Source organism: Sapajus apella, unplaced genomic scaffold (genome assembly GCF_009761245.1).
Source record: "Sapajus apella isolate SASKATOON/1434 unplaced genomic scaffold, GSC_monkey_1.0 scaffold53, whole genome shotgun sequence".
Taxonomy (NCBI): domain Eukaryota; kingdom Metazoa; phylum Chordata; class Mammalia; order Primates; family Cebidae; genus Sapajus; species Sapajus apella.
Window position 1 is genome coordinate 4114839 of NW_022436993.1, and position 15478 is coordinate 4130316.

Sequence of the window (15478 nt, forward strand, 5' to 3'; positions counted from 1 at the left end):
CTAGACTAGCTCCAGTCCTTGGACCCTCAGGAAGTCTCCTTGCTGTTACCCCTTCTGTAAAGCCAGGTATTAGGACACAGTATTCTCTAAGGTCTTTTTAGCTTTGCGGATGGACAAGGAACAAGTTGGTCCTGCATGAGTATAATGGACAACACAGACTTTTCTTTCTTTTTTTTTTTTGAGACAGGCTCTCACTCTGTTACCCAGGCTGGAGTATAGTCATGCAGTCATAGCTCACTGCAGCCTCCAACTCCTGGGCTCAAGTAATCCTTCCACCTCAGGCTTTTTTTTTAATAAAAAAAAAAAAGATGGGGTTTCACCGTGATGGCCAGGCTGGCCTTGAACTCTTGACCTCAGGTGATCCACCAACCTCAGCCTCCCAAAGTGCTAGGATTATAGGCGTGAGCCACTGTGCCCGGCCCAATACAGCTTTTTTAAGATCTGCGACTTTTGAAACTTATAATTCATGCTTAGACCCAGCTATATTTTTTGAATCACTTCGTTCATGAAAAATGAAATCCAGACTTCAAATAAGGACAAGTGTAATCTCCATGGTTTCCGCCAGACAGAAGGACAACTAAATCCCAGGAGACGCTACACTGTGTGGCCTGTGCGTCAACAGAGTCTAGGATTATGAGCTCCTGGGCTATTCTGACGACTTCATCTTTAGGTTGGGTGGAAACCCCACGACTCTGCATTAAGTAGATTTTGCCATCTTTTAAGGAGGCTGACTCTGAACCTAAGCGATTCCATTTCTCTTTGAAGTTCTAGTTGGCAAAGGAAGGAGTTATCTGAATCTCAGAGTATTTAGGTTTTCTTGGCTTAGTTTCCGGTTTCAGACTTAAGGCTTCTGATTGACAGCACACGGTGATTATTCAAAGGAGATACAGAGGCACATTTTAATTTGATCTAATTAGTGACAGATGATGGCTTTTCCTTTTGAGAGACTGATTTGTTTAAAGTAGCACACAGACCTTGTGGCTGCCATTCCACTGGTATTTTTGATAGACTATCCCTGGTGTAAGCATAGAGCTAGCTTCATAAATTTGTTAGTTGGTCAAGTATGTTTATTAAACAACTGTTGTCTGAACTCAGCAGTCTAAGGAATAACTAGCAAATATCACTTAACCATGAAATTCAATTCCTGTGAATGAAATAACAATTCAATTGATCAGCACTTGATTTCTGAGACTAGGAAAACAGCATATCAAGATGTCATTTATACAGGTGCCATGATGGTAAAAGTATAGCAGATTTTGGATAAAGACTAGTTGGCCTTTCCCAAAGGACATCTTTTCATTTCATTATATACATGCCCTAAATTCTAGACCATCTCGATGTTCTTGTGAAGGCTCTCAGACCCACGTAACTTTGGGAAAATGTTCCCTTTTCTGAATTCACAGCAATTACAGTCTGTATCACTTCTTTGGAATTAATTATGTACAAGCAGACCCCAAATTATGGCAGGCTTGTCACTGAAAAGTTTACTTGTACTTTCATTGTTTAGAACTTGGAATAAATGGTGGTTGGATTTCCAGCTGGCCCATGGAGGCCTCTTTAACCTACAATGTATTATTAGTCCTATCGTTGTTTCTCATTGTTTTCAAGGAAAACGTGTCCTGACTTCCAAACTGGACTTTGGGAAGCTGGGAAGAGCTCTTTCTCTGGAGCTCAAGCCTCTGCGGGAGGCATGTGACTTGGTGTGTCCCCTTCCCCCCACACCCCAAGTCACAAGGAGACGTTGTCCCTCTCAGGAAGACAAGAAGAGTATCCCTGGGCATTACCAAAGCCAAAAGAAGTATCAAGAGTGAAATTCTATGGTTGTGTTTGTTTCTCAAAAACAGGTATTCAGCAGACATCTGTAACTCGGAAGCTTCCTGTACTTAGCTGTGATAAAGCTGATACGTTTATATTAAGCTTTTAATATTTTATGACTGTCTTCATGGTTTATGTTCCTGGTGCACGGGAACCACATCTAAGTTTCTTCATGTGCAGCAAATCATCCAGTCCACAGCTAAGCACGTAAGGGAAGCTCAATAAACATTTATTGATCCATAATTACAGCTACATGAAAAAGCAATTCAGACAAGAGCTGAATCAGCCAGGCACTGTTAGGCATCAAAACGGATAACCTAATGATTTGAAGCATACCTGGTTTAGGTGCCTTTATCTCCAGTCTTATAGCTCAGAGGCAGTTTTAAAAGGATGCCCTGAACCCAGCTTGTCTTTTTGCCCCTGAACCTAAGCAGATGTGCAACCCTGACTCCTTTCCTGAAATGAACTTAAAAGCAGCTTTGATACTCTAAACATTCTGATTTGGATCTGTAAGCCCAGCTAATTCTACTCTGTGTTCACATTTAGTTTAATTTTCCCACCCTCACTCCCTTTATGTGTTTTCTGATATTATATTAAAAAACGTCTCTCCCTGCTTCTTCAGGCAGTTCTTCATCCTAGCCAGCTCTGTGTATTTACATTCCTGTTCAGTAGCACTTAGAGTGCTTTGCTTCAACTAGAAACTCTCGACCACTTGATATACCCCGGCTGGTATAACACACTGACCTGTAACAAGTCATTGCATCCTCCGAGGTGGACACTATGATTATCTGTATGTCACAGATGAACAAATGGAGGCGGTGCAAGATTCAATAGTTTCTCAAAGGTCCCAGCTGCTAGCAAGTGTTAGAACTGGGATTTGAGCCCAGACAGTCTGGCTTGGAAGTCCACTACAAGTTACTGCCTTTGAACAATTGGTTGGTGAGCAGATTGACTGACCCAAAGGTAGTCATAGCAAGTTCTATCAATAATGAGTTGCTTTACCAAGAGGAAGAGGGCGGAATGGAGGTAATAACTGTCCTGATCCTTGCCTTATGAATGTTACAATTTACATTGCTTGAACATGGGGTATTCTTTCATTTCTCTATTTTATTAAAAGTAGACAAAGTTCAAATTTCCTTTAGAGCAACGTTTCTAATCTGGGGCATTTTGCCTCCCTGGGCAGGCCATTACAATATTTAGAGATGTCTTTGATGATTCTGGCTAGGGCAGGACTGGCGGTGGGTATTTGCTACTGGCATCTAGTGGGTAGAGGCTAGAGATGCTGCTAAACATCTGCTTTGGTTTGGATATGGTTTGTCCCCACTAAAACTCATGTTGAAATGTGATACCCCAGGTGGCAATGTTGGGACGTGGGGCCTAGTGGAAGGTGTTTGGGTTATGGGGGCAGATTCCTCAAGAAGGGCCTCATGCTGTTCTCAAGTGAGTGATTTCTCACTCTCGCTCTTGAGAGACTGGGTTCATTCTCGCAGTAATGAATTTGGTCCCCCCAGAATGGGTTGTTATGAAACCAGACCCCCCCTCAGGTTTCTCCCTCTTTGCATGGGTCCACTTTTCGCTTGACTTTCTCTGCCATGCTGTGATGTAGCACAAAAGCCCTTGCCAGAAGCTAGGGCCGTGCCCTAGAACTTCTCAGCCTCTAGAACCATGAGCTAAATAAGCCTCTTCTCTTTACAGAGTAACCAGTCTCAGGTATTTTTTCTAGCAACACAGAATGGACTAAGACAACATCCTACAATGCACAGAACAGCCCCTACAGCAAATTATCAGGCCCAAAATGTCAACAGTGCAGAGGTTAAGAAACCCTGCTTTACCGAGATGCTAAGTCTAACTACTTAGGATATCTCTGATGTGGCTCACTTTTTACTACACACCAGCAAGAAAGGAAAACAATTAATCCTTCTTTTCCCATCATTCAAACTGACTGTCTTCTAGGAGGATAAAACATGATTTAGAAAATCTTCAAAGATCTTCCAGTCACAGTGAACATTTTTCAATGACATAAATCCGAATTTAGACTTTCATTCGATCAACTGTTTAACCAAGGATTCATCTCATCCCTAAATGTTACCAACACGTAACACTGAATCCTAATAAGATGAGAAAGTGATGTGAAATGATTGAAAGCAGACACAAGCTGCCAGTTGCTATGCGGGCTTCCTCCAGTACACAGAAGGTTCTGCCCTCTAAGTCTACCAAGCCTCAAACATCACAACAAAACTCAAGTTGCTTGTTTTTTCTGTATATATAGGTGCCCAGCTGGGGCAAAATTTTTCTTCCTAGTGTAACTCTATACGAATTTGTTGCATTTAGCTGCTCTACCTATAGAATAGTGTAAAAATACAGTCTAATTTCAAGTTTACTGTGTCCTGAAAAGTCAATTTGGAGGAATCTGCAATACATTTTGAAGGCAAGTTAGTCACTTTGCAATGAGCACTCTTGAATTTTGAGTGTTATTTCACTAAAGATATTTTACATTACAATATATGATCCGAACTACAAATAGAAAATAGCAAAACATAAATGTCCCAGAATTTTACAATTCTTAAGGGCTGTTTTATGTGCCATGAATAGAAATAATGATGCAGTTTAATGAAGTAATTTACAACCTAGAAAAGACAGAGCCTCAGACACTAAGCCATTTGTCACACATGAGCTCCTTGGGCAGTCTCTCCTAGTCACTAGGACTATTCTCTACTTGCAGTCCTAGCTGAATGGAAGTCACTGGGGTAAAGCCACTTTATTACTCAAGATTGCTTTCTTTTTCTAGAAGCTCAGACACTAGAATGGCTGTTCTGAAAGTCAAAGCAGCTAGTCAAAGCATCTGTCACTGTACCCCAAAGTCCCTGGTATTCCTGGGTGGAGACCCCTACCATCATGTGAATGTTATACCATAGACATCGTGTTCTCCAGATAGTCTAGATGCAATTTATTATTACTAGATGCTCATTGAAGCACCTTTAAAAAGAAAGAGATGCCAAATTCATACCACAAGGTACGTGACTTTATATAAGACTCAAGACTCAATTACTTAGTCTTGAGCGAGCTACTTTCAAGTCAATAGAGCTGTTACCAAATCATATTCCTTCAAAAAAGCTACCATTGGATGTCTTCTAAGCATGAATGTGGATGGAAGAATTTTTCCCTCTGATTTCTGACGTCCCGCCGTTATTTGGGCTATTACACTGAAGTGCTCTTCAGAACGGCATAGGAACCCAGCGGTGCCAACAGAAAGCACAGCCACTGATTTCTCAGCTTCCCTCCTGTGTTTCTGCAGCTTCACATCTTCGATGTAAAATGTCATTTGAGAGTCTCATATAAAAAACACTCTCAGATGTATTTGCTTTTTAATATTATGAAATTGCAACAGAAATTGGATTGGTTCTTTATAGGACCCTGTGCTCATGAAGTTAAGCTTTAAAGCTTAACTTGAAAACTCTTTAACAATACTTACACAGATTAAGTATTTCTAAATAACATCATGGTATTGATGAGACAATGGACTATAATTTTGTGCTTCAGTAATTGTTTCTGATGTTCCTGTTTTTAACATTTTTCTTTGACATAGTACTCAGATGCATTAAAAAGAAAAATCTGTCAAGAATGTTGTCCTCTTTCTTCCCTATTTCTGCATAATTGTGCTAATATACTAGCTAGGGCAGTTATATTTAAAATGGCATGTATATATTTAGCAGCATAATTATGCAAATTTTACTGTGTTTATGATTGTAAATATCCTTTAGGAGCAGTTACTTAGCATCTAGTCCTGAAACAATTTTTCAAGAATTCTGGTTAAAATGTTCAGAATTCACTCCCGAATTAACTGCTCTACTGTATGAAAGTGTGGCTCATAATTCTTATTTTCAAGGCAGAATAGTGCACAGTGGTGAACAGTATGGAACATTTAGGATTCATTAATAGACCTGGACATTTTATGCCACTTACTGGCTTTGTGGCCTCAGGCAAGTTACTTAACCTCTCTGAGCCTCAGTTTCTCCATCTGTAAAATGGAGATGATGATAGTACATGCCTCACTAGGTTGTCATAATGATTACATCTTATATAGAAATCACTTCACACGGTGCTTGGCTCATAAAAGGCTCTCAATGAATGATAGGTGCCATTCACCTCCTTCGTATACATTCCCCAGGAATACTACACGTCAGCCTAATTACCAAGATATTTAAGAGTTCAGGGCCAGATTCTGAGCCGTCCTTGGAGGAGGAAGTATGGCATGAGCTCCACCCTTGTCACTTTGTCCCATGTAAGAAACAATAGGGGAAGCATATGAGAGTGCTAAGGGCAAAAGTTCCAGACTCAAGTTCTTTTGACTGGAGAATTGTTCTTCACCTTTGACATGCACCTGGGTGGAGTTAGTGGGGAGTGTTTATGTCTTTCCACAATACTGACTCTAAATGTAGAGAGAATGAGTGTGTGTACGTGTCTGCATGGGGGTATGTGTAGGTGTGTCTGTCTTGTGTGTGACATGTGTGTCTCTGTGTGTGTCTCTTTGTGTGTCCATGTGGTATGTGTGTGTCTTTGTGTGTCAATGTGTCTATGGGCAGGTCTCTAGGAAAAGAGAATCTAACCAGCCCACATATACCCAAGCACTCCAATTCCACCCTCTGGAGATAAGCTGATTAACAGTTGAGGAGTCATCTTGGCAAGTTGTATGAGACACAATTCTTCCTCTGCTATTTCACATTACAGGGAATGAAAAATGTGAACATGTAAAATTACATTCATAATTATAATCATATGTCAGAATACAGTGGTGATAATGACAGTGTATTTTATGTGAACATTCATCTATTTAGTCAGTTTTTCTTATATTTATTAATCTGGAGATACAACAATTTATATTTTCTAAAAAGGTTTTCTAATATGTAAAACTGAAATCCAAATAATTTTCAGAAATTTTGTAAAATGGAAGTCTCTGAGGTTGGCAGATCTTTTTTAAAAAAAGGAGTGGAGGCCCTAAAAGAATAGCTATAGTATTAAAAGCTAAAATCCTTCAAGATGTTGAGCCCATACAGAGAAGATGCCAAGGTCAGCAGAGGGTGTCTTTGTTTTACTCTCTCCATAACTAAATCTCTGGATAAGTGAGGCTCAAGGATGTACATTAAGTTATGTATGTGTGGTAATTACATGGGTGACACTGAGCTAGGTTCTGGGAAGAAGGTGGACACCATCATTAGCCAAAAATTTTGCTCATTTCAGCACTACTCCCCAAAGAATATTAAATCTAAACTATTCTGTTTTCATGCAAATTCAGGTTTTTATCATCCAAGAATTAGGGTGGAAACAATTCACTATGAGCATGGCAAAACCAAGCTCCTGATCCTCTTCTGTCTAAGACTGGTCAGTGTGGGAGACAGGGGGATGATAGGGAGGATGGATTCTGGCTCTCAACGTTATATGCAGGAGATGGGTTATTTTTATTGTTTCCTGAACTAAATTCTCATTCCCCTAAGTCCCATCCCCTCAGTGACACACCGTTTCCCAACCAGCACCTCACAGCCCACCACAGGGGACAGGTGTGTTATCCTTTTATCCTTTCTGTGAAGTACACAGCACAGGCTTCCAAGCCTTATGACACATCTTGGTAGATTCCTCTCCAGTTGTCTCATTGGTCTGTTCCAAAGAACCACTATGAGTGTTTATCCTATACAACTTAGCTGTCTGTGGTGATGAGAAGAGTCCCTTTCTTTGATGCTTAGAATTTCACTTCATAAGGACTTCAGAAAGAGAGAATGAATACAATTTTCCAATCCCTATTTTTTCTTAGTCCTGCATCATCTGACCAGTCATTGTTGTTTCTATTGTAGCTATACAAGAGAGTTAGAACTTGTTGTTTCATTAATGATCCCAAAACTTTCATGTTCATTCTCTTTCCATCTCCTGAAATCTTTCTGCTATGATATTCCCTGTAACTGAACAAATAATAAGGGATAGCCCTTTCATAATAAAACTGTGCTAAAGAGGACTTCAGGGCCTTCTGACTTGTGTATGAAAACAGTAAGGTAGACATGTCACATTCCATTCACAATTTTGGCCTTCTTTTTACATGGTGTGTAACAGTAAATAATATTAATATATTTTTAGTGAGAAGCAGTGGTTCTAATAAGGTATTGAATAAGTGAATATCAGGACATCTTATTTTTCATACCCTTTGATTCATATATAACAATAGGTAGCAGCATGCTTAAACTCTTTTGGACTCAATTTCTTTGGCTAGATTTTTATGATGATTATGTTGATATCTTTCAACCAATTCAGAGAAATTCTAGAGAAATTCTCTTTATCAAAATTAGCTTTTCTCTTATACTATATGAACTTTGGTTTTCAAGATAGAGGAGGAAGCTTCTGAATTGGTAAATTATAAAACATACCTATTTAAAAAGAAATTCCAATCCTCAGAGTCTTTCACTAGAAAAACTTTGCTGATTTCAGCACCACTCCTAGATGAATATTAAATCTAAGCCATTCTATTTTCATGCAAATTCAGATGTTATCATCCTAGAAAACAGACACATTCTTTCCACTTCCCACAACCAGATGAGAAAACAAAATTGTATTCCACAAGGAAAAACACAACCTGCCATTTCCAACAGTGAAAACTGAAACCACTCACTGCTTATTTTTAGCAGTAGCAGATCAATTATTATGACCTCTTGATCTTTTCATCTGGCTTCTGCTAATGACAATTTTCTTCCAAATTATTCAGATTTATATAAATGACAATGCTGTTAGATCCATGCTCCAGAGGCACAAGGGACTGATTACTATTGTTGGTGCACCTGTCTTCTTGATCATGGCTTAATGGCTGTAACCCCCTGCCAATTTAGAAACTCTGCAGACAACAGTGACTTTGATACCACGCTGTGACTCCTGCAGCAGTCACAGGGCATGCTGCAGAAATGGGTGCTCAGACATTTATTCTGTCGGATTGATTCCTGTAGAGCAGCCCACAGTGACACGTGCCCAGGTACCACCCTCAATCACCCTCATTGCACCTTACCTGGTCTCTCTGTCTTTGGGTATTGTTGCCGTGCTGTAAGCGAAAACTTGCTTCTCTACTAGAGGAGGGCCGAGGTCCACAAGGCTGGATAATCCTGGAGCGCTCCGTGGCTTTTCTATATACACCAAGGTGCCTGGTTCCTTTTTAAAGGCCTGGCGGCTCGGCGAGACCCGGTCTGGCTGCATGGTGTGAGGGGGCCCGTGGGCGTTATAGTGAGCGTGCATGTCAATCATCCTCAGGTCACTGACTCTGTGAGGAGAAGCAGGGGGTGTTTTGGAGCCCAGTGTAGGCAAATGGCTATCTGGATATTTCCTTGATTTCTGTCTGTACAGTGACTGCTCCATATGCATTTCCGCTTGCATTGAGGGGTTACAATAAGCACTCGCTGACCGGATGGCGGTGCGGTGATATGCAATGATGTGGTCAGGGACATCCAGTGGGTGTCCACCATGGGACGAGGCTATGCTCATCCGTCCCTCGTGATAAAGGTAAGGATCAGCATAGAAACCCTCATTTCTGTACATTGCAATGTTTTTGCCACTCATGTCTTCATCCGGCTTGACATCTCTTCTTTCCAAAATGGCGCTTGGGCTTGGAGAGATGGGTCTGGAGACTGGCAGGCTGGAGATTCTGTCCCTGGGGATGGTGGCATTGCCAGGAACAACTATGGAGCGGGGGCCCCCATAAGGAATTCTGGATGGGGAGGGGGGCATGGAATGGGGCACTGGAGTAGACGGTGGGGAATTTGGAATTGCATGGGGCGGATGAGCAGTAGATCCAGGACGAGAGGCCCCAGGGCCATCTCCTCTTGCATAAACAAATTCTCTCTGCATCTGAAAAGAAAACAAGGGATTAGAAAGTTTACTTTGATATTCATGTTTTAAGAGAAGTCTCAGTGTGTAACCATGTGACTTCCCTGCAAAATGTCTACACCTTCATCCTGGAACCTGTGAATATGTTTCCTTACATGGCAAAAGAGACTTTGCAGATGGGTATTAAGGATGGTGAGATGGGAGACCCTGGTGGACTCAAGGCAATCACAAGGCTCTTTATACGTGGAGGAGGGAGGCAGGGGAATCAGCTCCAGGGGAGAACTATAATGACGGAAGTAGAGTTAGAAGAGTTTGGAAGGTGCTATGAGGAGGGACCATGAGCCAAGGAATGTGGGCAGCTGCTAGAAGCTGGAAAAGGTGAGACAATGGATCCCTCTCTGGAGCCTCCAGAGGGAGAGTGACCCTGCCGACACATTGATATTGATGTGCAAAATCCACTTGGGACTTCTGATCTCCATAAAGGTAAGATGATACATCTATGGTGTTTAAAAAACTGGTATTTTAAGCCACTAAATGTACGGTACCATGTTACAGCAAGCACAAAAAATAAATACACCTGATGAAGAGTGCAATTTTGTGGGGTTTCAGGAAAAATTAGTGTGGTGATTGAAATTTTAATGTCACAGCTTCTTAGAGATGCTGCTTAATAAATGCAGGTCTAGTGTTTCAATAGTGCTAACATTGTGTTTTCTAAAACTTGTCCTGAGCACATTTTTCCACTGTTAGCCCTGAAAAATAGTAACCATGTTTCCCATCTTTCCAAGTGGATACAATCTAGGGAGATGAGCAGGGGAAAGGAGATCCATGCAGGAAAACTGGAAGGGAAGTTTCGGTCATTCACCAACTCCTCCTTGGAGCCTATGAGAAATCAGCACGGAGAGGCTGGAAAGAAATAATTAAGCAATAAGGAGTGCAATGACAATGGAACCTTGAAGAACATGGCTTTAAACTGTGCGGGTTGACTTAAACATAGATATCCTTCCTCCTCTGCCACTCCTGAGAGAGCAAGGCCAACCTCTTCTCTTCTCCCTCCTTACCTATTCAACATGAAGTCAACAAGTTTGAAGACCCTTATCATGATCCACTTCTACTTAATAAATAGGAAACAGAATTTTTCTTCCTTATGGTTTACTTAAGAACATGTGGTATTTTCCAGCTAACTTTATTGTATGACTATAGCGTATGTTGCATATAACATACAAACTATGTGTTAATCGACTATTCATATCATCTGTAAGCGTCATGGTCAACAGTAGGCTGTGAGTAGTTAAGGGGAGGTAAAACTTCTGCACAGATTTTTATTTTTATTATTATTACTATTATTATTTTTGAGATGGAGTCTCACTCTGTCTCCCAGGCTGGAGTGAGGCAGGAGGAACACAATGAGGAATAAGAAACCCGGCAAAAATGCTACCCACTGCTAGGCGATTAATTGGGTTTATTAGTAGGGGATTATTTTCATTAATTAAGATAAGAGCTGTAAATCGGGGGTGTCCCGTTAGAGTAGAGAAAATAATGCAGATACTGTATATAGCTGTAAGGGAAGTGGCTATGAGAGTAGTTGTGAGGGCTCAGGCGTTGGTGTATTTTTGAGATGGAGGCTCGCTCTGTCTCCCAGGCTGGAGTGCAGTGGCTTGATCTCGGCTCACTGCAATCTCTGCCTCCTGGGTTCAAGCCATTCTCCTACTTCAGCCTCCCGAGTAGCTGGGATTAAAGACATGTGCCACCATGACCAGCTAAATTTTGTATTTTTAATAGAGATGGGGTTTCATCATGTTGGCCAGGCTAGTCTCAAACTCCTGAGCTCAGGTAATCTCCAGGTCTTGCCCTCCCACCGTCCTGGGATGACAGGTGTGAGGCACTGCGCTGACCCCTACACAGATTTTTTTTTTTTACTGTGTGTGGGTGGGGGTTAGCACCCCTAACTCCCAACTTGTTCAACAGTCAACGGTAATTCGCAACTACCATACTGTGTTTAGCAAGGGAGCAGGATAAAAAATACAAGCCAATTCAAGATATGCTGATCTGATACATTTTTGCTTTGGTCAAGGCGCAACAGAGAAAGGCGCACTGAGATTCTCCAAATAACTGAGGGAAGGGCAGACAGGCCCCACCCGTTCTTCGAGTTCCATTGGTGAGGTTACAGGAGCCCATAATCCCTATCCTGTCTTCCAGGAGATGTGACAAACAAGAAGGGTATAAATGGTTGGAGGATGGGTGAGGTAGGGACCTGAGGAAGGAGGTGGGGGCTCAAATGGCAAGAGCCAAGATGAGCAGCCAAGAGATGCTATGATGTGGGTGATGCAGAAGAGAGTGGGGACAGTAGAGGCACGAGGAGAAGGTTGAAAATGAAACAGAGCCTAATGCACGGGAAACAAACTAACTGCTTCTTTATCATAAAAATTCACTGCAAGTAGTAAACAGTATTTACCAAGCACTTGCTGAGTGCCTGGCATTATTCTAGGATACACCTCTAAACAGGGTCCCAAGTTCCATGGAAAATCCCAAGCGCCATGAAGAGGGCACCTTCTTTCTTATACCTAGATATCATAAATGAGAATGCAGGAACAACCAGTAGGACTCCCACGGCTTCCTTATCTTGTTCCTGGACTGACTGAGCAGTGTAGAATCCCTATCCTGTGAGTTTTACATAGACAGGTGGATTTCATAATTAAAGTAACCAATGAGAAGTGCAAATAAGGTGCAAATACGTAGCAACAAAGTGGAGCCCTTTTCGAATATATGACCTAGACACAGCTGAATTGGCCTCTTGGATCCTATAGGGGCTGATGATTTCTGGGGCCCCTGGAGTATGCAGGCTTCTCCCTCATAATTCTGATTTCATCTCCACTTCTTCCCCACTCCCCTTCCAAGACACACAAACAGAGCTCCCACCACGATAGGCTAATCTGTTCTCCGTTCTCTAAACCTAACTTGTGATATCCCGCTGCTGTCCTCACCCCAGGGCCTCTCTCCTCATGTCCTAGTTGTTGTGGATCCATACCTAGGTTCGAGGTCAGGCTCCAGGTACCTCTGCTCTGCATGGCCCTTGCCCTGATGCTCCAGGCCACGATGTCCTCCCTGCTCATTGGACACCCTCATGACTCAGGTACTCAGTGCCTTAGACCACAATGGCCAGTCCCAAGGTCACTCTGTGATAATACACCTGATTGATGCTCATTCCAGGGAGGCAGGGGCAACCACGTGACACAGGTTTTCCAGGAGAGCAACAAGGATCCTCTATAAATACCTATTCCACTTTGCCTTCACAATGCAGGGCTCAATTAAAAAGTATGGCTTAGCAGGAAGCAGCACAGGGCTTCACAGGTCGTAAAATACAGGAGGAACTGGCTCAGAGAGCAGCGGATATCTGAGCAAATTCCCCACATAATCAGATCACACAGTGCAATAATCAACCAAAACGAACATCAAGATAAATTCATCACATTGACTCAAACATGCCACTGTGTATAAAGCATTACACAGCGTCCATGGCAAATCACATACAACAAATTGTAGGTACGGCTGTCATTACTGTTATTAACTCCAGAAAAATATTTAAAATATCTAGAACTGCCTGGGCACAGTGGCTCAGGCCTGTAATCCCAGCACTTTGGGAAGGCAACGCAGGCAGATGACTTGAGGTCAGGAGTTCTAAACCAGCCTGGCAAACATGGCAAAACCCCATCTCTACTAAAAATACAAAAATTAGCTGGGCGTGGTGACGTGTGCCTTTAATCCCAGCTACTCAGGAGGCTGAGGCAGGAGAATTGTTTGAACTCGGAAGGTGGAGATTGCAGTGAGCCGAGATCATACTACTGCACTCCAGCCTGGGTGACAAAGTGAGACTCCATCTCAATCAGTCAAACAATCCAGTATCTAGAACCCTCTTGGTTTGAACAATAGTCCTAACTAGGTCAGTCGCTACTCCCTGTTCTCTTTTCCTTCCTTAGCCACCTTCAGAATACATCTTGATCTGGGGGTCTGTGACCCCAATTAACCAGCAGAAACTTCCTTCTTTTTGGCAAGAGTGTAAAAAGGGACATTAACATTCTAGGGGCTGGGTACAGTGGCCCACGCCTATAATCCTAACACTTTCGGAGGCTGAGGTGGGCAGGAGTTCGAGGCCAGCCTGGGCAACTTGGCGAAACCCCATCTCTATAAAACATACAAAAATTAGCCAGGTGTGGTGCATGCACTTGTAGTCCCAGCTACCCAGGAGACAGAGGCATAAGAATCACTTGAGCCTGGGAGGCGGAGCTTGCAGTGAGCCAAGATTGCATCACTATACTCCAACCCGGTTGACACAGCAAGACTCTTTGTCTCAAATAAAATAAAACAAAGTAAGATAAAATAAAATATTCTAGGGAATATATAACTGGCTAGAAAAATAAAGAATATAAGTAAAAAGAAAATGTAAAATTTATGTAAATTCATAAAGTTGTGCACATTTCTTTGAAAACAGCAAAGGTATTTACATAGGTATTTTTAAACATGCTTGGTGACATGCAAAAAAATGGTTAGGAGATAGATAACCTTTAAAATGAAACATTTAGAAATCTAATTAGAAAAAAATCTCATTAGATTTTCTAGTGGTATGCGTAGATGAGATTAGAAATATAACGATTAACTTAAAATAATTCTGATACATTGTGTTGGGCATTCATGTGGGAAATGCCAGTGATGGTCACAGTATTTGACAGCTAAATCCAGTATGGCATGGACACCAACCAACCAGAATGGTACCTCAGCCAGTGAGGATGGATGATTGCCATGAACTCAGCATCCTGGATCTGGAGCTAATCCTGTGTATCTTCTCTGCCCTGTTCACTTCAAAATAATCTTGCCATCATCCAAAAGGGTCACAGAAAGAATCACTGTCAACCTGAGTTATCCACAGTGGCGCTGCATACAAGCATGCAGTTATGACAGAATTGGTCATCTGAGGTTGAATGTCTCTATCAATACAGGTGACTTAGACATCGGAAGCCTTGGCAGAATTCTTATGTTGGTTTGCCAAGCTATGACTGACGTTCCAAGACTGAGTTTTAAAAAGAACCAGGATCACGTATTTCATCGTTGGCTCTAAATAGAGCCCAAGAAGAAAAATGACACAATGATCCCAATATACAGTGGGAAAATTTGTTTTAAAACCACAAATAGAATGAACGCTTAAGAACAGACAACTTGGGAATTCTACAATAGAAGACAGGGACCAACCAAAGGCAACTCGCTCTTAGAATGTGGTAGAAGGTAAGAGGACATCACCAGAAGGATGTTTTCAAGTCTTCAGCGTGATCTCCCAAGGTCACACTTGCAATAAAAAGTAGAATTTAGAGACCCCAGAATCTGATAGTCTGAAGCAGCATGATGGTTAAGATTGCACAATCCATCCAGCCTTTGATGCAGGCGTTCTTTCTAAGGAGAGCTCTTCCTAGAATCTGTCGCCACACAGATTTACTTTGTTTTGGCTTTTAACTGTTATTTGGCTAATGAGAAAAGATATGGCATTAAATGCTTACCGGGTTTCTCCTGCATGGGTACTCAAAGTCAGACCTTGTAGGAGAAAATTATACTAAACTTACAAAGAAAATAAATAAGCAACACACACACACACGAGTTGCCATTTACATTGATATAACCCAGTCCCTTATTCTACCACCAATCTCTCTCATTCTACTAATCTTATCATCTCTTTTCTCTTAAAATAACTAGCTATGTTATATCATTGATACTTTTTTCCCCAGAGAATTTCAACACTAATATCGTAATATAAGCTTTAAACAATTTC

The 15478-nt window shown here is 41.7% G+C and overlaps 1 protein-coding gene across 29 annotated transcripts in view; it reads right to left on the reverse strand.

Moving 5' to 3' along the window:
• The window catches only part of KIAA1217 (KIAA1217 ortholog), a 495122-nt gene that overhangs the window by 64920 nt on the left and 414724 nt on the right, over positions 1-15478 (reverse strand). For 28 of the 29 annotated variants that reach the window (XM_032244105.1, XM_032244082.1, XM_032244104.1 and 25 more), the window contains one exon: positions 8855-9687. In XM_032244105.1, the coding sequence (XP_032099996.1) occupies positions 8855-9687 (833 nt within the window). Of the gene's footprint in view, positions 1-8854; positions 9688-12783; positions 12789-15478 lie in introns of those variants that run through there. The other variant, XM_032244102.1, reaches the window with a different exon arrangement.